Below are 23,148 nucleotides of genomic sequence, written 5' to 3'. Positions count from 1 at the left end.
AAAAGTTTCCATCAAGCATTTGTCATTAAATCGATTGTGAATTAGGTTACCAAATCTGATCTCTCCATATTTTTTTCTAAGTAGCCTGAATGGAGCCTGTCAATTTCATAAGCTAATGGCTTATGAACATTTTTGCATGAAGATCGGATTGAAACGTGCCACAAGTAAAAGTCACATATTCGTCCACTTAAACATTGTTTCTGCTCTTCGATTTCAGAGGACTTAAAAAAATTTGAAAAATGGATAACGAGCAGTAAAAGTGTCGTATCTGCCAGAGGTAAATAGCTTAATTCATAAGTTTGGTCAAATCAACAAGGGATATTTGGTTTGCAAAAGCAACGGTTTGCCGAATCGGAATCAAGTCTAGCCTTATTTCTGTGGACTAGTCTGCCCGTTGAAAGGCCAAGGACATGCAGCACATCTTTTTCACAAAGAGCTGTTTGCTTTTTCAAGTTTTCCTGTTTTTGGGCACTGTTATCATCTACAAAGCATCTGGAAAAGAAGGTATGTGAGTTTGACTTTATTGGGCGTGTCGGTGAAAACCTGATAACACGGTCAAGTGATATTTGAATTTGACATTTATGACATCTGAACCTTACGTTTCTCACGAAAGGGAAATATTTGTGACATGTATAACTTTGTATGTCGTCTAAAACAACTGTAAACATAACTGTTGCCCACAGCAACCAATATAACAAGCACAGTAATATCTATTTTAAAATATTCGATAACTTTTATTTAGTTTTGTAAATGTTTTTGAAACTGTGCACTGTGCAGCAAAGTTTTCTTCTGACCCATACTGGGCTTGTCTAAAAAGTCTGTTTATTTATGGTTGAAATGGCATAACTACAGAACAATAATCGTGGTTGACGTTTCGTTGGTATCATTTTCAATGTGAGATTTTTCTGGACATGTTTGTAATATGTCAGTGGATTGCTTTGACAGTAGCAAGAGGTCGCATGCGACAAGCTATGCTTTTGGGTTGAGCAGACATTTTTTTTCTACAAGTCTTTTCTCCTTGCTTGTCATTCAGTGTTGTTTCACATTCATTCAACATTTGCAGACGTTGAGTTAATGTGAAAAAAATTAATGCTGAATCAAAGTAAAAATGACTGGATTGCTGTCTGAGATGACCAGGTAGCTAGCAGAGACGAAGAATTTGCATCAGCAAAATTTAAAAAAATCCGAAATGCTGTTACTCGCTGTGGAAGAGTTCGTATGAGCTGCAAATCATTGAATTCTTGTCGCCAAGTTGTACCAAATTAAGTCAAACGAAAAAGCAAATGTCCTCACCAGAAATACTGCGAATGAAGTATGTGCTGTGTTTGTTTGCTTTAGAGAAACATCAAACATGAAAATTTTTGGGAATGGCCCGATGTTGGGCTCCCAGTTTTCAATTTATTAAACATTGACGAATGCCGGTTTCAAGTCGTGGTTAGTTTAAAAGACGTTGTACGGGTGTAATACTTACTTTCAACAAATATTAACATTACTCATTCTCTTCACCTGGACATGTCATATTTTTATTAGAAGTTATTACCTTTTGTACTCGATGTCTGGGGTTGAGTCATAGTTTGAAACCTTTCGGCTATTGTGTGGTTTGGTTTGGCGCAACGCAGAGATAACGGCGGTAAATCACGTCTTTAGTAAATATTTATCCATTTACGGTTTGATTCTGCCCGACATCGACTATATTGGATACGATGATGCGAAAATAACTACAAAGCCGCTGGTTTTGTGCCACTTTTCATAACTTTAGTTTCTGATTTACGACTTGAAGAAAAAAGTGGCAATCAAACGCCAAATTTCGTCTTGCCTGCGGCGTGTGTTAAACTAGGAACTTAAAGGTCTGATACCTTTCCCAGTTCTAATAAATGATCGGGTTGCAAGTCGGGAAATAAAATTTCGAAGACTCGATCTTTCTTGGTAGCATCTTCGTTTTCCTAATGGATAATTTGAATGATAAGTTTGTGCTAAATCAACAGCTGTTGTGTTTTGTAACAACAGCATTTCCTAATGTTGTTTTGGCTTTGTATTGCCTTATTATGTGTCTTCATTGTTGTGATTCCTTGCCCCACCAACCAAGCAAAGATCTCAAACAAAACAATATTTTCCTCAAGTTGATTACTCTCCGATGAAATGTAGCCGGCGTGTTGAAGATGAGACAAGTACTAAAGAAAATTATTATTTGAGGGTAGTCTTCGTTTCAAACCATCCAGCCAGCAAATCAATTCTTTTTGTGTTGAATTTGTCACATATGCTTTTTATATTTTTGTAGACGTTGGACCGATGTAAAAAAAGACTGATCAGTCGACTGGCTAACATCACCATTTTCACAGAAAAGTTTGTGAATCGTTAAAAATAATAGCATTGATTTTCCGGTCATAAAAAGTTGAAAACATGACATTGCTTCATCTTTACCTCACTGTAAATAATGCCTTAAAATCGTTCAAAAATAGACGTCGGCAGTTCTAAAATCGTTTTATTTGAATGCTGATAGAGATAACGCCTTCTCAACTTTCCACGTCATGCCGGGGCATTGATCACAACAAACAAGCAACAAAAAACATTCAAAAAGTTTTTTTTTTGCAACCTCTTCATTCATGCAGAGAAACTAGAGACTCTCGCAGCCCTATTAATGTTCGATTTGTCTTTCTGTGCATCAACCGAGAATTAGAATCTGACATGGTTCTATTAAATTGCAATTTCTCTTCACTGATTTTCCATGCAGCCCCTCCATGACGATGTTAAATCGCCATTATTGTCTACTTATGGGTTCTTAAAGTCATTGGTATAATTTAAAAAATACGTTGAAAAATCCCCCACAGCACTATTTAAAAACCGTCCTACTTGCAAGTTAAAACAGCGTAATTTTGCATTTAATCAATATCAAAATGCAATGGTTTGTTAAGACTTGTAGAATATCCAATTTTAGTTGGTCTTTTTGGCTTTTTTTCAATTTGGCGAGTCCTCTTCGTGCAAAGACGGAAAATTTGTTTGCCGTTTTGCCTGTATTGTTGAGTATATTTTTATCCATGAAAAGCGATATTTCACCAAGACCATGTTTGTGATGTCTAAACACAGACAGACTTTGGGTGATTCACTTTATTTGTTCTACAAACTTGAAAAAAAAATCGTTCCGTTACTTGGTACGGAAACTAATGTCTCAATCGTTGAAGAATAGACCCGCATTAGGAGTTAATGCGGATTGTGGGGGAATTTGAATCATCAGGTTTTACATAACAAGCTTCTACATAACTCCAGTCTACCGTTACAAGCATGCGAATGACTGACAACTGTTTCAATCTTATTACCATGTGCTTTTCTTTAGTTCTACTTTTATACTCACTTTTTGTCGACCAGTAGTCATTTTACGGACTAGATTTCAGCGTCATGTTAAATATTTATTATTTATTTTCCCTCCACATCTTGTTTGTATACATTTGTTAGCTTGCAGTATTGCTAAGCGACTTATCTGATCCTGGGCGGAACTTCGTCCGCTATTACAGCAATGGGCTTTCAGAGGCATACGCCTTTCTTCTCTACTCCAGCAAATGGAACTCTTTTTGTAAGGATGCAACGTCTGCAGTCATTGAATCAATGCATACAGGACCAACTTTTTGTAGTGAGACCTTTTCAGACAATCGCATGTAAACGCTGCATGCAATTATCGCACAGCAAAGATCCCGAATGCGTTCAGCTTTGCGTTACAACCACATTGTGGTTATGGCAATGTCAATTTCAAATTTTTTGTTGACATGAAATCGTTGAAGCGATGTGTCAGGTTGCAGTAGCCCAGAGTAAAAGGAGTTATGATGAATGCCAAACAAACATAAACCGTTTTAAATTGTAAAGCCTAGGTTATCAGATCTGTGCAATATATATTCAGAATCAGAGAGAAGAGGAAGATTTGTGGTTTTGTAATAATACATCGAACATCAACAGAGTTTTTTTGACCAACCACAACACGCTACCTGACAATATTGAACCAGTTTTCATGAAAAAGGTTTCATCTCTTAATGTTCTATTCAGCATCAACAATGTCTGTTTTACTTTTTCATTAGTAAAAAATATCAAATTCTTGTCAATACACGTTAAATCACCCTATGCATTTCACAGTTTCTACAACACCTCCTTATCTCTTATCTTTTTCGCTAGCGCCTCTGTGATCAAGTTCCTTATCTTTAATGTCAATCAGAACCAGACGAACCCAGCTGAAATTGACCAGTTTCAAAGTCTTAATTTAGCTTTCTATTTGCTCAAGGATAAGCAGTCTACATCGTCCAATGATAAAGGAATCTTCTCACTTTGTAGTGTACTGGTTTTGTGTGTCTTGTGCTATGTTTTGGTATGTCGCTACCAATTACACTTTCGATGATACTTTACAGTTCACGTTTTTTAGGCCATTTCAAATCAGAAGATCTGTGATAAACTTGGTTTTCTGATGTATTTGTTATACGGTCTAAAGCAGAATTTTGTTTGTCTGGGAGTTAGTCTTTTTTTTTTTTTTTGCGCAAACGCTCAGAGCTCAAGGTCGATACCCCAGGGTTACACCATACAAATTTATGTAATTTTTCCATACAAGATGGAATGTGTTACCTGGCACATTTCGATTGTAAGGGGGTAACTAGCTCCTCTACCAATTACTTTCTTTCAAACGGTATACGCTGATCATCATTTGCTACATAACGTATGCGTAAAAAATTGACATGGCAGTTTTTGAATCACTGCTGTCCTGGTTTAACCCCAAGTTGTCGTAAGATGAGTAATTTCCTTATGTTATAGTCTCCTCCCGCCGGCTAGTCACTGGTTGAAAGAACGGGAGCAAAGTCGCTCGTATGTGAACAAAGATTATAAACTTTGGTCCCGATCTTGACTATGACAAATTAGACGCATCGTGTCATGAGTTTGCAGGACTGTCGCATCTACGTGTCCACTTGGTGCGTTTACTATTGTTGCGTATGTTTGTATAATATACCCAATTACTCACGTTTTTCCTCCAATGTCACAGTTGTGTTAATGTGCGTAATATCAGATACCTACTCAATCCTACTCACAAACTCCGGCAAACAAACAACTTTTATATGTCAGAAATGCAACTTTTTTAATTTACAAGTTATCGTTTAATCCAGTAGTTTTTTAGCCTAGGTCTCGAAGCGATTTGCATTGGTCATTAAGAATGTTTTAACACTTTGGTTTTCTAGTGTTCATGCATAGGGTTCTTACTTCTTCTATCGAGTGTTCTAAGTTTAGGTGATTCATCACAGATTGACACATTCCTTTGCGATGGAGTTGTACTGAAAGTTTTTAACGTATTAATTGTCTTTTGTCATATCGGTAGGAGCGAATCAACGTCTTCAGTCGGTATCTTTACTCAAACAGATTGTTCCAGTCGGGCTCTAGTGTATTATGTTACCGAATCGTTCCATATTGTTGGCTTGTGCTGCTAGTGTTAATAATTTGTCAATTCAACATTGTGAATTCAGCAAGATTTTAATTCAAAAAATTGCGAGGTAACAGCAACTTAGCAAGCGGAGAATGTCTCTGGTCTGTGCTGCAGAAAATTGTTGATAAAAAATAGACTACATTGGTGTTCTGCATTCAATAACTTAACACACAAATTGTGCGCGTTTCTAATGTTGACAAGATTAACTAAGCAGCATTTCAAGAGCACAACTCCCCAAGATGAATCTTAGTAAGATTTTTGGTCACCGCACGTTTTGAAACCAATGCGTGACAGTTACACTTTTCAATTTGCTGTACAGTCCGTTTTCTAAAAAGAAGTTAATCATGACTTCTGTTCAATCATTGCTAATCTGTTCTAAAACAAAATTACAAAAAACATATTTTTTGTTTGACTTCAATCTATTTTGATTGATATATATCAATCTTGCATATCATGTTCAAGTTTTCCAGTACATATTTGGCTTGTCAGAGGTGTGGTGCCTGCTCTGTTGATTATGTTGACAGGTCAGCTATTTACTACCTGTCAGTGTGATTGTCTTGGTTCAATCGCATTGGGCTGTTTTAACTGGCCCAACGGTGTTTCTCGGTCGTCAGTCTTCTGATTCCAAATCAAGTTGATGTTTACAGATTTTAATCCACAAGCTTTGGATAAAAAACAAGTGATCAGTCAATAAAATGTACCGTTGTGGTGTTTTTACATAAATTTGCTCTTTTTGGTTTTACTCTTTAATTGTAGAATACACGAAAAGTAGTAGTAATAAGTAGACCATTAGAACTTTTGATGAACTATGTTTCTGCTTATGTTTGCATTGTCATGACAAGAGGATGCTGTTTATTGTATAAGGTCCGCTAGAGTTGAAATAAGTTAATGTTTTCAACCAAAATATCAGGCAGTACCACCAAAGTGGTAAAAACGCACATATTATCACTTAGTGGAAATAAGTTGTACTAAATAAATCAAAGTAACTTGATATATATTCAAATTTACGATAAGATGTAATGATTACGTAGAAGTGCTTACAAAACTTGAAAATTAGCCTATTCAAAAACTCAAACACATAACTACGTGTTCGAAGAACCCGACTCAGTTCCCATTGTTTTTTACATTTTTGAAAGTAAAAAAGGTCCAATGTTGTTTGTGGGAAAGTTCGGATAAGTTCTAAGTCTTGGAATGAAGTGGTCACTCACAATACTTGCTGATTGTTCTGGACACATCGTCATTCACCACATGTACTTTACATTAAACTAACATTCAATGATGTAAACGTTACAATATGATCACATTTTTTTCCTTGGTTAAAACTGTGAAAATTTACAATCAGTCAGCCGTCGTAGTGAAGTACATCTTGTGTTCTAACTTTGCTCTGAATCGCAAAGAACGATTTTAGAATGCTACTTCACTTGGAAAATGTCGAAACTCAACAAAACCATCTCGCTGTCGTTACAGCGTTTAGAACTGACGTTGAAAGTACGTCATCGTTGAAACTACGTCAAAAACGAAAGATTTGAAATCTTCGAGTTGACTACAGCCCACTTGATTATTGAATAGGTTTCTCAGGTTTAACATGCTCCAGTAAGATTTTTCATAAGAATCTGCTCCAGATTTAGGTAGGTAGGTATAGCATGAGCAGATAGGTAGTATTGCGTGCACAAGTGCCAGCAATACGATTTTGGCGACTTTGTTATTACTGATAACACGACGTCTGATATTGTTGTATGGCAACATTATGTGATTGTTCCTGTATGTAACTTTTGATGAAAAAAAAGTGTCAAAGGGATGCTTAACTTCTTCCAGTTTATTAATTTTCATTAACACCTATCTTCACATCACTAAAACTACAGAAAGGCATCTACCTCAACCGCATAACTTCAAACTTTGTTTTGCATCTTAGAATTCGCTATGAGCTAGAAGATAATCTTTCGTGATCTAAATTTAAATCCACTTATTTTTTCACAAAGACATGCCAATGAAAAACTTCTCGTTGATTGAAAGCATACACTTATACTATACATTTATGATTGTTTCTTTCGCTTCGAGCTATCTAGCAAGTAAATTCTTCGCTTAATTAATGCTTTTAAGCTTTTCCAAGCCGATTAAATCATAGTCATACACGATGTAGCTAAATTCTTACTTTGCTTTAGTCAAGTCGAAGCTTCAGAACGATAGAAATTTGAAGACATTTCCCTTTAGCTTATACCCATACAAGGAGTGGTATGCAGGCAACGTTTGCTTGGTCTTATCAGGTGGCAGGCTTGAAAATGTCTCAAACTGGATTGTCATTAAGAAAGATAATGAAGAACAAGATTGAAGCACAATTTTACAACATTTTGCTCTGTGTCCATGGTATCACAAGACTTTGAAAACCGATAGAAATTGCTGGCAGTTTATTGATGTCAAATAAATTGAATGTTCTGGTGAATCGACGCTGCACTGACAGATATCTAGGTGTTTACTGGGTTGCTTCAGTGCATGCTGTTGGTATTCACCTTGGTTATCAGAAAGATTATGACCATTTGCTTTGCATGTTCCCAAGACAATCTTTACTAAATCTTCATCAATCAAAATGACAAATGTTCCATGTATTATTTTTACCATCCACCACCAGCCATAGTCTAATTAGTTTACTATTTTATTCAATAAGATAAAACACTTCTTTTTATTCTCATTTTGTCTGTGCATTGGTAATGAAGTGAAATGGTTTAATTTGGATCAATTAGCGGAAGATTCAGGACACGCGCATGATTGAAATTGTGGTGTTTGGTTTTCCTGAATGTGTTTTTGTAAGACATTGTCACAAAGTCACATGCTGCATGCAATGTTGTCGTAATCCTTTTATTGATAGACGTGGTCAATGGTCATGGCGTTACTCAAAAATCTGAAAACTTCCTGGTGAAGACAAAATATTCCTTCCGTCGTATCAATGAATTGGTTGCTCTTTTGTCTGCAATTAGAGCAAAAAACGTCTCACTAATTTATCCATCTAAAACTTGTGGAATTGACGATTAATAAATTTTATTTTATCATCACGCTGCAAACAAACTTCTAAATTGTAAACCGGAAAATTGGAATTTTTAGCTTCCCAATAAATGAGTTGATATGATGGAGAACGTTGATTTAAACGTTGCATGCAGTTGCACGAATCGTGCCTTGAGCTCAACATCATCATCATTACGTTCCTTCCTCGTATCGAGGGTTGGAGGCGATGTTCACAATCTTGTCGTCGTTGGTACAATAATTTCATTTTAAATATTGATATAATTGGTCAAACTCACTTTTAGCAGCTTGGGAGCATTAGAACATTTTCAGAAACCTTTGTCAAGTGCTAAGTGATTGTTCTTCTTCTTGCTTAATGATTGGACTGTTATTACAAAGTTGTGCAACAGCAAAAAGTTATGTGTATGCCCGTGGAGTGCAAAGTCGCGATGCCGTTAGGTTTGAGCGATTTATGGGGACACACATTCTTATGGTTTAAAGTTTTAACTTTAGATTTTAAACTCTGATTATTTCAGAAAAACCACTAAAGTATTGTATTTAAACTCACAATTAGTTGTAGTTTTGGCTGAAGACTTCGGGTCACTTTTTATGTTTTTTAACTAGCCGGTCTAGCCCCACTGGTTGTTTTCAATATTGGCTTTGGGATTAGCTCTTCGGTCTTCAATATTAATGCGCAATTATCGAGGTCCGAGGCTGTGCTATTGCAAAGCGGTAAATTGGCCATTGCCAACTGTATTATTAATTCTTTAGACTTTCAATTGATAAGAAGGTTTTGTCTGAGAAAGTTAATTTTGTCTAATTGAACAGTACAATGTATGATTGGGTATTCTACGTGCAACAACAAACATGTCAAAATTTATTTAATTCTTGATGGTTATATCTGGATCTTGAACTTCACATTTTCTCTAAAAAGTAATCAAAGATATCTAATTTATACGGCAATATATAGGCTGCAAATAGTTTGTAGCAAACGAAACGTGCGTTTGTATGGAAGCCAGGTCTTTTAGAGAGTTTAGGAAAAGTTTAATCTGAAAAGAAACATTGTTTCATGAAATCATAAAATACGCAGCTATGAAAGCGGCTTTGTTATCGTACACTTATCACGACGTATCATGAAAACGATTAAATTTTCGTAACGAAGGATAATAATCATATATATTGTAGCCTGTTTATACTTGAGCCTTGAGGTTATATCTTAGCCTGTTTATACGTAGCCTGTTTATACTTTATACTTGAGATTGCAATGCCCTGACTTGTCATGAATTGATTTTTGTGACACTGAATATCAATTTTGGTAAATAGTAGCTCGCGTTGCCGAGGCCCTATTTTCGTATTTCCACACAAACCCTTTTTTGATCTTCAAAAGTTAAATGACATTCAACTGATACATGCAATCTTCTGCCAAATAGAATAGATGCTGCCGCAAAATTACTCCTTGTGATAAAATATGCATGAGATAATTTAATCTCTTAATCTAACCCGTGACAAGTGATTCTATTGTAAAACCCAGCAATGCTGTTTAAAGTTTTATAGTCTTTGTGTTAAATCTACCTCTTTTTGTCTTTCGGAACATTGAATCATCGTCAGATAGCTCATTTGGAATGGTTTGAATTAAATGATGGTCGGAAAAGTAGATGCTGTCAATTGGGGTCAAACCATGCAGCAAAAGCACAAAAGATAAGAAGTAAAAGTAATTTGGAGTGGGGTACCAGCAGCTATTTCATCGATTAATGAAAAAAATGTCGTCGTTTGTTAATCCTAGTTGCGGTCGTATTTGAGACCAGCTGTTTTCCGTTTGTTGCCAACATATCCTGTGATTGGTCATTAAGCTGCACTTGCCTTTAGCTGAGTGTAACCATGCAATGATAGCAAGTGCTTTCTCAAGTACCCTGTTCTACAAAATGCCCAGATGGATAACAAGCATTAAGTAACTCTTAATAGTGAAATAATCCCTCAATCAATCGGTGTTATCTTCATCGTAAATGCGGGAGACTGTGAGTTCCGCTTTGTTCTATTCTACTTCTAGACCAGTCAGTCGATATCTCATAAATGTCTCTTGTCTAGTGTTTTAAGTCTTAGCGCATTCTCTGCGTGTTTCATATCGATACCAGGATTTGTATTGTATTTTATAGCACTATATCTAACATTGATAGTGTTGCTCTCAAAGCTTTACTATGTAAAATTCCTTTTTACGACGTTTTATGAGGCGTAGGCCACACACAGTAGGTCTGTGTGTTACATACTTCTATCACCACTTCGACTTAGAACTATGAAAGAAATTTAAGAATATATCATAATTCACAAAAAAGAAAAAATCTTCTTTGGGATATATTCTTTATGCTTGTATTGTATTCCCTGGGTTTCAAAGAATATTAGTATTTTTACGTTGGAAGCAACGAGTTTCACTAATACCTGGCTTGGCCCATCTTTTATTGAAGCAATAAATCTGTAATTAATTTTTTACTGGGTTGTTTACTCAGCCAAAGCAGGCACTTGCTTTTCGCGTGAACCGATTCGTTTAAGATCCCAGTCACACCTAAATGGCCCCTTTTGGTTTGTAATCTAATCAAACTATGAGCCAACTCATACGCGCATCTGTCATACTTGACATCGTCTTCAGATTCACATTGAAAACCGAATCGTAAAACAAGACGATTTTCAATGGATTTTTACGTTATTTCTACGCCGGAAAGATTTATCGCTGCAGAATTAGTCGTTTTGTCAACCGATAGCCTTTTGTTCGGAGACATGTTGTTAAAACATACAGACTTATACACCGTGAAAACCTTTGTATATTTGCATTGGTAGGGTTGCCGTGAGTTCACGAGTTATTAGATCAGTTGAGAAACTCAGATTTCTGTGAAAATCCAAAGTTTAATGAAGACAACGTAGAGATTTTCATTCAAAATATTCACTTCACAACTGTCAAATAATTTCTTTTCAATTCAAGGAAAATCTAGAATAAATAATTTTGCCTGGTGGTAGCCCATAGAATACTATTTTTTTCTTTTAGCTTAAACTATTTTTTGTCATGTCTTCGCAAATACATCAATCATCGCAAGAAAATGAACAAAATGGCATTTTGCTGAGAACAATGTATTTTATAACACCGCAGGTCTATACGCTTTGTTGAGATATTACTTTGCACAGTAATATCTACCTCAAAAAGCCACAAAAATATTTTTGCTGTAAGATAACCTGCGCATAACACTAATGTGCTTTAAATTATGTGATTTGATATTGTTCAACTTATTTCTGTTTTTTTTTTTTGCACTGAAATAAATTGCTTTTTAGCGGCTAAACAATTGGAACTTGTTGCTTATGTGTGATTTGTGTAATTTGAATCAAAATGAAGAAGGTATGGTAAATCCCGTGACAGAAATCTATAAAAAGTTTGGTTTTACAACGACCCAGCATGAACAAGGTGCATTTGCAACGCCAACGCGTTGTTCGTGCAGTTCAAGCAAATGTGGGAGTGGGTTGCCTCGAAGATTGGTGACTGACAAGAGCTTAGTGTTGTTTTTAGCTTGTCAATTAAAATATCAAATAATTAAAATCATTTTTCCTCATTAACTGAAGTTATGCAGATAGATGCAAAAATTGAAGCAATATTTCTAATTCATATTTACACAGGTAAAGTTCTTCTTTATAACATCCTTTCATTAAAATTTATTCCGTCAAAATTCGAAAGGTTCCAACACACTTCATCATCTGTTCTCGATGGAAATTTATCAATTATTTCTGTCAATTCCGACTAAACTAGAAAGATTGGTCAATTATCTGGTTTTTGTATTTCAAAATGTCAACGAGACCAAGTGCATGCATATTTAAATGGAAATTTATGAAGAGAAAGAAATCATGTTGAATTAGACTGCAATTTCTGTTCTCCCAAAGGAGATGAATTAAAATAGAAGAGTGCCTTTCGGAAGCGTATGGCCAATATGTCACAAGATTTACTAGTTATGATCTCCGCTAAAATCAGCAGATTTTTTGACATGATCCTGCTTTTACTTGGCAAAATGCGTTAGGGAATTACAAAAATAAAGAATTCTTTAAAAGAAAAACGAAAGGAAACTTTTTGTTGCGAAGCTGATATCTTTGAGAATATATTGGGCAATGAATCTCTTCTTTTCTCGCGATCTAGCCCTGAAGGAAGGTTTACTCAAAAATAGTTGGTCGTTTTCAAAAGCAATTTTCAGCAGGTGTGTGAAACGAAGAGTGTTTATTGAAATGAAGCACAGCAAACGAACAAAACCTAACTGAAAAGAACAACTTTTGTTCTTACCATGACGCCTATCAAAACTTACATATAATGAAAACTGATACAAATAGCGAACACTGAGACATTAACTAACCAATCAAATATCATTGAGTGAAGTTGAAAGGTCAAGACCTTGAATTGTAAGGTCTTTGTTTCATAATTTTAGCTACAAATCCATGCAAACCCAGACAACAAATCAGTCATTTTTAACGTTGATTCAACGATATGAATGACTGATTTGCTGTCTGGGAACACAACTCTATCTCCTAAGGCTCACGCCTTAAATTGGTTAATGATTCGAATCTCTGTTTGCACAGCCCTTGGTCACATGAACCTCTCGCAATTAATCAAATTCTACAGCTGACAACCTGCTACTTTTTGATAGCCTCTGTCAAATTTACATCCACTTAACCAGTGTTTGACATAAAAGTGATACAAACGCGATTAATTTGTTTAATTAGGAACTCTCCGCATTAATGGCATCGCCCTGAGCGCGGAGAAAAGGCCATGACGTATGAAAATAGTTGAGTCGAAATCCTGGCAGGAAATCTCACAATTGCCTGACAAGTGAATTTTCATCTCTTCACTGTACAGTATTACGTTTTTGAACGATATAATTTCATTTACAGGGTGGTTGCTTTTGAATCTGTCTATCGTCTACTTTTTTTACAATCACTTTTGTCTAAATTATGTTTTCTTGTATTGCAGCTATTTTATTGGACACAAGAACAGCGCTGTCGGATCTGGGATGGACAATGTCACAAGGATCCGAGGTAAGATGAGGTTCTTGTTTTCTGTGTAAAAACGACGTGCAAAGGAACTAGTTATCTTGCGAATGTGCAATATACAATATTATTGCCCAAGTCTAAGCTTCTGATAGCAATAAATGTAAAACCAGCATTGCAATGAATTCTGACCAGGTTACCAAAGCAAAAAATACAAAACACAACCAAACAAATCTCGTATAGATTACTTTTAGCAAAAGAAATAGCCATGTGGGCCGTAGTGCTTGTATATTTAAAGAGGTTATGCTTAATTTAAAAGTCACTACTTTGTACACCAGCATTTGTTTGGTTATTTAAGTTCAGCAGAAAAGAAAATCTTAAACAATGTGGAGTTGGATGGTAATACGATGTTGGATGACATACGATTAACGTACATAACACCTTGTTCCAACTATCTTGGCAATCTCTCCCTTAGAGTCTTGAGTGTACATTCCCTTCTTGTAGTTCATGAAATCTGATTTATTTTGTAAATACAAGAAAACCACACTAACGCAAGGTGAAGTGCACATATTTAACCAAGTAGATCTGTGGTGGGGCTTTGTGTACGCTTCCAACTTCTGCCATGTGATCTCAGCTGCCCAGCGCTCTCAATGGCGTCTGAGATTTTATCTTTTTTCCCAATCTACTGTGAAATTATGTCCAGGTAGCCAATTCTTTCAGGGTTACGAGGAGAAATTGCAAAGCTCTTTTGTCTAAACTTATCAACCATTAACGTTGGATTGGTATCGAAAAAACGCTTCGCCCTGTTAAAATTTAGCTTTTGAGTGGCGGAGTATGTGTCATGGTTGAACGGAATAACGGTTTCCTACTTTTTTGCTACTTGCTTTAACTGTTTTGCAACAAACGCTAAAAATAAACAAATGTATTTCTGCTTCTAAGTTCCAAACACTTTTGAAAATAATCAGTAAATATTTGCCGTTACTCAATAAGACACGCACTTGCTACCTGTTTCTCAACCTTGGCTGCCTTCATGAAGATGGCAAAAAGTGTTATCACTTGCTCAAACTTCTTTTCCTTAAAAGTTATTAAAGTCGTATCGAAACATTGCGAGTTGCAGTTTTCCTCACCAATTTATTACTAACTTGTTTAAGAGCTTCATTGTAGCCAGATATGCGGAACTTCGATCCGAAACAACTGAATTTATATTGAAATTTCTGGTTTAAGCTGGAAAGAACAAATGTTGTACTGCAGTCTGCACCGCTGCAGGCAGGTATCATAAATTTGCGATTGCTTCAAACCTTTCGAGCTTTTGAAGGCTGTAGTTTTTTACTTAATTGTAAAATCCAGAAAATTAGACTTGGTTATAGTTCAATACTTCATATCAATGGTTAAATACCATTTCGAAACTTGTTCATGTAAAAATTGTATTATTCGTTTAATATAAATTCTGCTAATTCATTGTTAAAAAGAATTGGTTTGTTTGCGTACTGGAAGTGACAATCCAATGAAGCCAGTTGCTACCTGCTTTTCTAAACCATGCTGAAAATGTTTTAACCTTTAGCTCAAGATAATTGTTGCAAAATATGTTATTGAAATGGGAAGAAATAGGCCTAATTGGAAGCCAAGGCTTTCACGAAAGAAGTAGCATTTCAAAAAATGTGATAACAAAATCAGTTCCAAAGCAGAAACCAAACGTGTGGTCCAGCAAACGTTTCCACAAGTGAACTATCTTCACCTTCATTCCTAAAATCAAGAAGAAAAATTTAGTCTTGATTTTTCACCATTGAAATGTATTTGAAGTTTTGAATTTCTGTTTGTAATATTTCCATAGAGGATAAATATTTTTGAAACGTTTGTTGTGACACGGTTTTTAGGTAACTGCATTGAGTCAAATCTTCAGAGACTCAATGCTGTATAGTGTATACAAGTACAATTCAGTAATAATTCTAAGTTAGCTTAAATCTTGCGTAATTGTGACCCAGTGTGACGCTGTCCTTATCACAGCAAACACGTTTTTACTTTTCTTTTTTGTCGACTTGGGCGATCTTTTTGGATTTTTTGGTTTAGTGACCTTTGACATCACGTGACCTTGAGAAGTAACGCTACTCGTTCAGGTGACGTATAATGCATATCTTGAGTTACAAATCGAAAACTCAAGACATTACTCATTGCTGATAATGGCAGGGCAGACAAAAGCGGACGGGAAAGCCTTTAAATTTCAGTCAACCCTTTTGGGCAGCAACTGTGTAAATAACCAAGTTATCTCAAGCACAACGCTTATACTGAAACTTCTTGACGCATAAAGAATTCAAAAAAATAGTTTGACATGATGAAAAGCTAAACCTTTTCGGACATAAAATACAAATGTGTCATTAATGGGATCTTTGTTGGCTTTTGCTACATTTTTCTTGTTCAAACCTCTGGAGATGTTGATACCTTTTTCTTGTTTATACCAGTTTCTTTTCAGCGCATGCATGATAAAACATACCTCGGTGAAATCTTGTTGAAGTGTGATAAATCACCACTTTTTGTGGATTGCCATTCTGAAGAAAAACTACAAACAGTCGTTTAAAAATTTGCCTACTTGTTCAAGTCGTTTCAAAGGTTTCCAAGTTTTTAAAAGGCTGTAATATATATGTTTATTTTGCATTTGGTAATGTAGGGTATGTGTGGAAAAGTAGCTATTGATGGCTTGATTGTCCTGCAAAGCATTAAGCAAAGTGTATTTGATTTAACACAGAGCTGGCTCGTTTATCATCCAAAGAACTTGGGTTCGGTCGAAAGATTACAGATGGTGCTAAGATAGCAGACTATCAGCCTCACGGTTAATGGATTCGGTAATGACTGACAAAAACCAGCTTCTGTTTTCAAAAACAGGCCGAAGACATATGGCCTTGAAAATCAAATTTTCGTTTTTTTTTTTTTTAATGCAAGCATATTGTCGAATTCAGTGTAGTTGACTTCATAAGCTCTTTGTATCAATGCTTTTTGCCTTCGTTTTATAACTTTGATTGTGATACAATTAAGTGCGTAAAATAAGCAAAATATACAAACAGGTTATCCACCGTAATATAAAAAATGAGGTTTCAAAGCAGAACGCACAATGCATAAGCTAACTTCTTGGTATGATAAATATTTCTTGATAGCTAAACTGTTTTAATTTTAAATTTTAGCACTTCCGCATAATATTTAACTGTCACATTTGGCTATCACCTTTTTGTCAAATAGACTTCTGGTTAAGTACAAACGACGTTAGTTCAGTTTCTAAACAGAAAGTTTTTTAACATTGCCTGGTGTTATACGCATTATCTGAAGCATCAAGGTTAGAAAATACTGGAATGCAATTTGGCCAGAGCAGACTAAACTCTTTGAAATTTTACGAGTCATTTGACCTCGACCGGGGTTGCATGACCCATTTGCTCTGCACATTACACCAGTGGTGCCCGCGGAGTAACATAATCTATATAGAAAACTAAACCCAAGAATCGTAAACTTGCACCACAACACAAGTGCTTCCACGAAGCAGCATAGTTTCAACAAACTGTGTTGTTGCGATGTTTATTTATGTAAAACGCTTGAAATTTGTTCCCTGTGTTGAAACATCTGCACAAGAGAATGCGCACAGTGAGTCTATGAACCAAACCTATGCAAATAATGAAAACCTTTCAAAAACGTTCGCAAATGCACAAACAGTAATGCAGCCTTTCGATGTGTAACAACTTTAAAAAAATTAAAATAGTAAAAATACATCAAAGAAATGCCGGGAACCTGTGAGTGAGGGGGACGGAAAGTGACAAGCAATATGGCTACTGTTGTTGGCCAAGCTTCAAGTCAAAATTGAAGATGATAGATAGTCCTAATTGTCTTTTCGACAAACGAATTTCACCATTCACTGTTTTGTACATTTTGTATTTGAAACTGATTGCTGATACGCCTAATGCCTTTAAGTTTAGACGCTGACATACTGGCCTTTAGACGCTATTTCCGAAGGCTACCAATTCTTGCTTCTGATTTTCTTGTTTCTTTTTAGTGAATTTTTGATTTCCGACTTAAATTTATGTGAAAACATAAAGGAAGCTAAGGCCTGAACACAAATCGGCTTTATATTAGTATTTAGGAAAAAGTTGGCTACAATAGTAGCTCTTCTGCTAGCAGTAGACCAAACCACTTTATTTTGCATTAAATAAGCAAGAGGTCATGTTAATTGGGGCATTTTATTACCGAAGTACATGAAATGTTCAAGTTTAGATCAAAGAATGAAAGATTGGACTCACAAGTGATCCTGTTTGCATTGTGTACTGCATTTATAATGTACAACAGTTTGACTTGCCTTTGTTCGCAGTAAGATGGTGGAGGGCTGGAGGTGGCATCCAACATGCGACGTGGCGACTTAATGTTCAGTTCAGCTTGGCACAATTCAGTGTTATTTACGTTCACTGAAGTTGTTTTGTTGTTGATAGTGGCAAGAAATGAGTGGAAGTGATAAGGATGGCAACGAACGACGCATGCTGGCAGTCTGTCAGATTAAAAAACCTGATCAAAACAACTGGATGCGAACCCAATACATTCCTGTGCAAGGAGCCCGAAGGGTTTACGTCGAAGTCGAGTTTACAATACGGTGAGAGGACATAACTTCGAAACATTGTTTTAAGTAATACTGTACAAGAATAAATTCAAAGTTTATACTTCTCATCGTAAAAGGTATTCGAGTTGATTAGAAACAAATATGAAGTTTTTCATCCACTCGTTAAGCCGATTTGTTTTCTGTTTAAATTAAACATGATACTAAAGTTACAAGATTTTTTACCTGAGTAGACATAACAGTCTAATTACATTTAGGTCGTGCGAGGATGTACCCAATGTTGCTTCATGCAAGGAAACCTTTAATTTATTTTATTATGAAACGGACAGAGATGAAGCAAGCAGTACATTTCCTCCTTGGAAAGAAGGGGCTTATATTAAGGTAAAAATGCACTTGTGGCCTTTACATTATTAATACATTAATGCATAGGCGCCTAACTATTTTTTTGGCCGTGGGGGCGAAAGCGTGTTTAATCAGCGTGTTTAATACGCATGGTATAGCAACGCTGGACGAAGCTACACTCACCTGGCTCTCCACCACCTGCCCTGAAATTTGATCTAGTCTCAAACGAAAGAAGAAGAAGAAGCAACTTAAATTCAGCAAAATGTCACGCAGATGGATGACGTAATTATGTCGTCACACTAGGATTGCTTTTATTACCACACTCGGAGTTATCGCTACGTTCGACCTACCGTTAATTATTATAAATAAAACTTGACCAAAACACATGCCATGCGTCTGCGTTGGCTAGCGGTTGATGGTCTGTGACTCTTTAAGCTAAGCACAACATAAAGTTTAGCAACGAACTAGATTTATTAGCATGAAACAAGAGACGAAAAGGTTTACTAAAATGTATAATACTGTAAATAGAATTGAAAATACTAACTTGATCATACGCTTGAAAATGTACCTGTTGAAAGCAAAATCATTCATGTTTACATCAATCAAAGCGCATCAATTCAACAGCACGTCACCTTGAATAAATTTAAAAGTTGCTGACATCCGTAAACAGCTTTTGAAAAATAGTTACGGAGAGACGTTTGATTAAGTTTTCGACTTGACATTGCTTCCTTTTTACTACAATATCGCAACTTATGACTGACCTGCTTTCAATTCGCTGTAAAACGCCCGTTTTCGTGTGGCAGATGAAACAAAAGATGCGCACATTCCCGCCTTTGATCGGGTTTCTGTGGCAACGGTCGTGTGTGCGCCATGCAGTTTGCGCGAGTCCGTTGTTGCGTTGATTATGCCGTGTGTGTGCAATGCGATTTGTACCAGCCCTTGTTGCGTTGGTTAGTGGTTATCTCGGGCCCAGACTTCAAGTTCATTTTTACAGCGAGCGATTCACTGCCGCGACTATTCACTGCAGAGGTTTGGACTTTCGAAAGCGACATCGAGTCTGTTTGCAAGCGCATTAAGCCAAACGCACGCTGCGTCTACGTAGCAATTTATGTTGTTTTTGGGTGCATTCAACATCTGATGACATTGAATCGACGCAAAATGGTAGATTTTTGCTATGTCCCAGGCAGCAAATTCAGTCATTTTTACATTAATTCAACGTCTGCAGACGTTAAATCAATGTAAAAATGAATTTTTTGTCTGGGGTGGGATTGTAGCATCGCTACTCGTTCTGGTGATCATTTATCACGAAGCTGTTGCGGTTTGCATTTAAAAAATGTTTTCCTGCTGCCGATCGCTAGTTCATCTATTGTTTTATGTATCAATACAGCATAAAAAGTTGCTCTCACGCAGAAATATGCGTGGGGGCCTGGCCCCCACGCCCCCACGGGTTAGGCGCCTATGCATTAATGGCTACGTCTGCTTTTTTAATTGGTGCTGCTATTTTTCTTTTCTGGTTTATAAACCACAGCAAAGAAAAAAACAAGGAAATAAAATCCAACATGGTGATTTTGATTACATTATGAAGGATAACTAAAACCATTCATGAATCATGAGGTGTTTTGATACTCCTTCATAAAATTTCAATTTACTCATCATTACCTAACTTGTTTTTTGCATTGCATTGTATGTTTTGAGGTAGGTACTTATTAATAGATTTTTAAATTTGCGTTTCGGCTTGATATGCAAGACACGTTTCAATGAAGTACCGTAAGGTTAAAACAAAAACAATTGCTTCAAGACAAATCCCTAAAGGTAAAAAACGTTGTTTTGTCCAATAGTTATTTGCTCGAGCACTCTCAGACATGTTGAGACAAATGCTGTTTTATGATGTTTTTTGCTAAAATTAAACAACTGATCACTCAGGCAGTTTTACTGGTATCAAAATGTAACAAGCTACTCACATTTATTACGACATCTAGTTTACTAGAGTCGTTCAAAAACATTTGTAGTGCCAGTACGGAAAGTCGGCTTTGCAAACCATCGATTGACATTCAAGCTTTTAAGCTTTTTTGATGTAACTTGTCAAAAAGCTATTTGTTGATGACAATCATGGACTCTAAAGCTCCTGTGCATTGTTTGCCAGCTTAAAGCATACACTTGCGCTTAGAATATCGCACACTGCTCACAGTGCTCAGAGCTGTTTTTGACTCCAGCTCAGTTTTGTGTGTTGCTACGTTTGCAGAGACCATTTTTCGTGTTGTTTGTGCTTGTTGCATTACATAGTCATCCGATGTGTGAACGTAAAAAAAAATAATTTACTGATTTTTGTACCGTAGCCTATTACGCCTGCGATATACATGGACCAAACATTGAAAACTGTTCTTTTGACATTGAATTGATGTAAGATAACTTTTAAGTACTTGTTTGCCAGTTTGCGTCAATTATAAGAAAATGAATCGAATAATTGGTGACAGGGTTGGTGGAAAATCAAATGAAACTGGAGCCATTTAATCTTAAGAGCCCTGCAAAGGGTTTGTTTGCTATTTGCAAAGTCCCAGGCTACCTGAAATAAAACCCTGCTGGTAATAGTGGTATCGTGAGATTCGGCAACAACCAGGCTAGCCAAACCCCATAACTGTTTTTGCATCGTCTCAACATCACAAGATGTTTTTGTTTGCTTAAAAAAAAACTTATTTTTTGACGGTTATGCCAAAAAATGCAGCAGGGAATGCCTCAAACAAAACAAAGCAGGAAATGAGCAGCAAAATTAAACTTGAAACTTCAGTATTTTTGTGCACACTCATGCAAATCCTCTGAAAACTATTTAGGAACTTTTTTACCTTTCTGCAAACTTGCGACTTCTTGTTATTTTGTTTTACGGAACTGCCTTAAACTTTCTGTCTACCCGTTCACACGCTAGTTTTTACTTTCTAAGAAGTGCAATAGCAATGCATTCGCTTCTTTACTTTAACTTACAAAGTATTGAACTATTGAAAAAAGGATGAATGTAGTGGAACAAAATGATCTATGCTTTGTATCAAAGTGCGGTGTTTGTCTGCTGTATAAACATCAAGCTTTCACAAAGCTATGTCGTTTGTAGATCTTCTGTAGCGTTTCTCTTTAGCAAGCAAAATTGTTTACACCCCTGACCTTCAGCTCCGTCTGCCAAAAAATGTTTTTGGTTCAAGTTTTTTTTCAGCTCTGGCATGGTCACAAGTCAGTAACACGTTATTGCTTGCAGGTTGACACTATCGCAGCCGATCAAAGATTTCAACCAGGTTCTTTGGAAACAAATTTTGAGACACGGGACATAGGGCCTATCACAAAGAATGGAATTTATCTGGCCGTCCAGGTATTCTGCTATTTGACACCTATTGCTTTCTAACGCGAATTTCAATTTGGCAATGCTGCTGCGAACGATGAAGTAGATCCTGGCTGTAGTTTAAAACTTAAACAAAACTGTTAGTTTCGCACAAAACGTTGCAGCAGTGGTCTATGTTTACCTGACCTGCTTCATGTTAGGCCAATATAGAGCAAAATTAAATTTTACCTTTCGCAACAAAAATTTATTACTGTACTGATAATGGCGTTGGGCGGTTTGAAGTTTACTCGTCATCATAATCCATCGTCGGTTTGTTCCCCACTAGTGGGGGTGGCCGATTGTTTCCGCGCAGCAATTGTCTTAATCCCTTTTCTCCATTTCACCCTGTCCCTTGCATCTTCCTCCTTCAGTCCGACTTTTTTAAAGGAGGAAGATGCTTTAGAATTTAATTAATCAAGCAATAAAGAGACCTGCAACATGGCTAACGCACTGTAATAACAAAACTTATGTTTATTCAGTTCCATTAAGGATATGGGATATCCTGACTATAGTAGTAGAGCGATATATGCCGTAAATAGGGCTCTGCAAACTCTCCATGCGTTTTTAATAAAAAATACTGAACAAAACTTATGATAATAATATACGAATAGTGATATTGATAATATTCTATTATGATCGGTCATCACAAGCCTACAGTTTTACTGCATTTTTTAAACAATTTCTGCAACCCTGAATACAAAGAAATGTAATGTTTATTCCTGCTAGTTTTTCAGTTTTTGAATTAATAGCGCATTTTAAGTAAGTCGTACTTTCCGTTTTTTTTTTTTTTTTTTTTTTAATTCTTATCAACAGCAAAGTAATGACATGTAATTTTTTTAGCTTGTTTACACTTGTTAATGTGAAAAACCGAAATTCCACCCGCATATAGTTATTAAGAGGATTAAAAGATCCACAAGCGCTGTTGTGCCAAGAACTTTGAAAGTAATTCTTGAACACGTTTGGTTGTGACAGATACGTTTTTCGCATCTACAGTAAATAAATGTATTTTTCCACATGTGCAACACCAACTTAATATTCTAATCTAGCCCAAGACAACGACTTCGATAAAAACTTAATTTTAAAGCACTCTTGATAAACCTTTCATGAGCTTTAAATTTCCTGCACACAATAATAGAGGTGCAGTCCGTTCACGTTTTTCTTGAAAATCGCAATGCTTAATCATACGATTAAGAAAAGGACATTTTGACTAGAACATTGTTTGTGAAGCCAGTGAATCAAATCGCCTTTTCTCAGTACCTGACATGATTTAAATCCTTTGACTATAGGACATGTGCTCGTTCCTAGCACCTGACTCGTTTTATAGCGGCTAATTGGTCCTGCGTTCGAAGGCATTTACTAAAATATGGTTCTAAAACGTGGGCGCAGTAGAGTCCAGTGCTCCGCAACCTTTATTTA

At 36.2% G+C, this 23,148-nt stretch overlaps 1 protein-coding gene across 1 annotated transcript in view; it reads left to right on the top strand.

The window, feature by feature from the left end:
• The first annotated feature begins 260 nt into the window (after positions 1 to 260).
• LOC145765381 (ephrin type-A receptor 4-A-like) overlaps positions 261 to 23,148 on the top strand; it is a 46,508-nt gene continuing 23,620 nt past the window's right edge. The window contains exons 1-5 of the mRNA XM_082577197.1: positions 261 to 504; positions 13,431 to 13,495; positions 17,908 to 18,065; positions 18,287 to 18,410; positions 21,613 to 21,723. Of these exons, the coding sequence (XP_082433323.1) occupies positions 411 to 504; positions 13,431 to 13,495; positions 17,908 to 18,065; positions 18,287 to 18,410; positions 21,613 to 21,723 (552 nt within the window). The 5' untranslated portion in view covers positions 261 to 410. The remainder of the gene's footprint in view (positions 505 to 13,430; positions 13,496 to 17,907; positions 18,066 to 18,286; positions 18,411 to 21,612; positions 21,724 to 23,148) is intronic.

The sequence above is a fragment of the Aplidium turbinatum genome, chromosome 2 (assembly GCF_918807975.1).
Source record: "Aplidium turbinatum chromosome 2, kaAplTurb1.1, whole genome shotgun sequence".
Classification (NCBI taxonomy): domain Eukaryota; kingdom Metazoa; phylum Chordata; class Ascidiacea; order Aplousobranchia; family Polyclinidae; genus Aplidium; species Aplidium turbinatum.
This window is presented reverse-complemented; position numbering and strand designations above follow the sequence as displayed.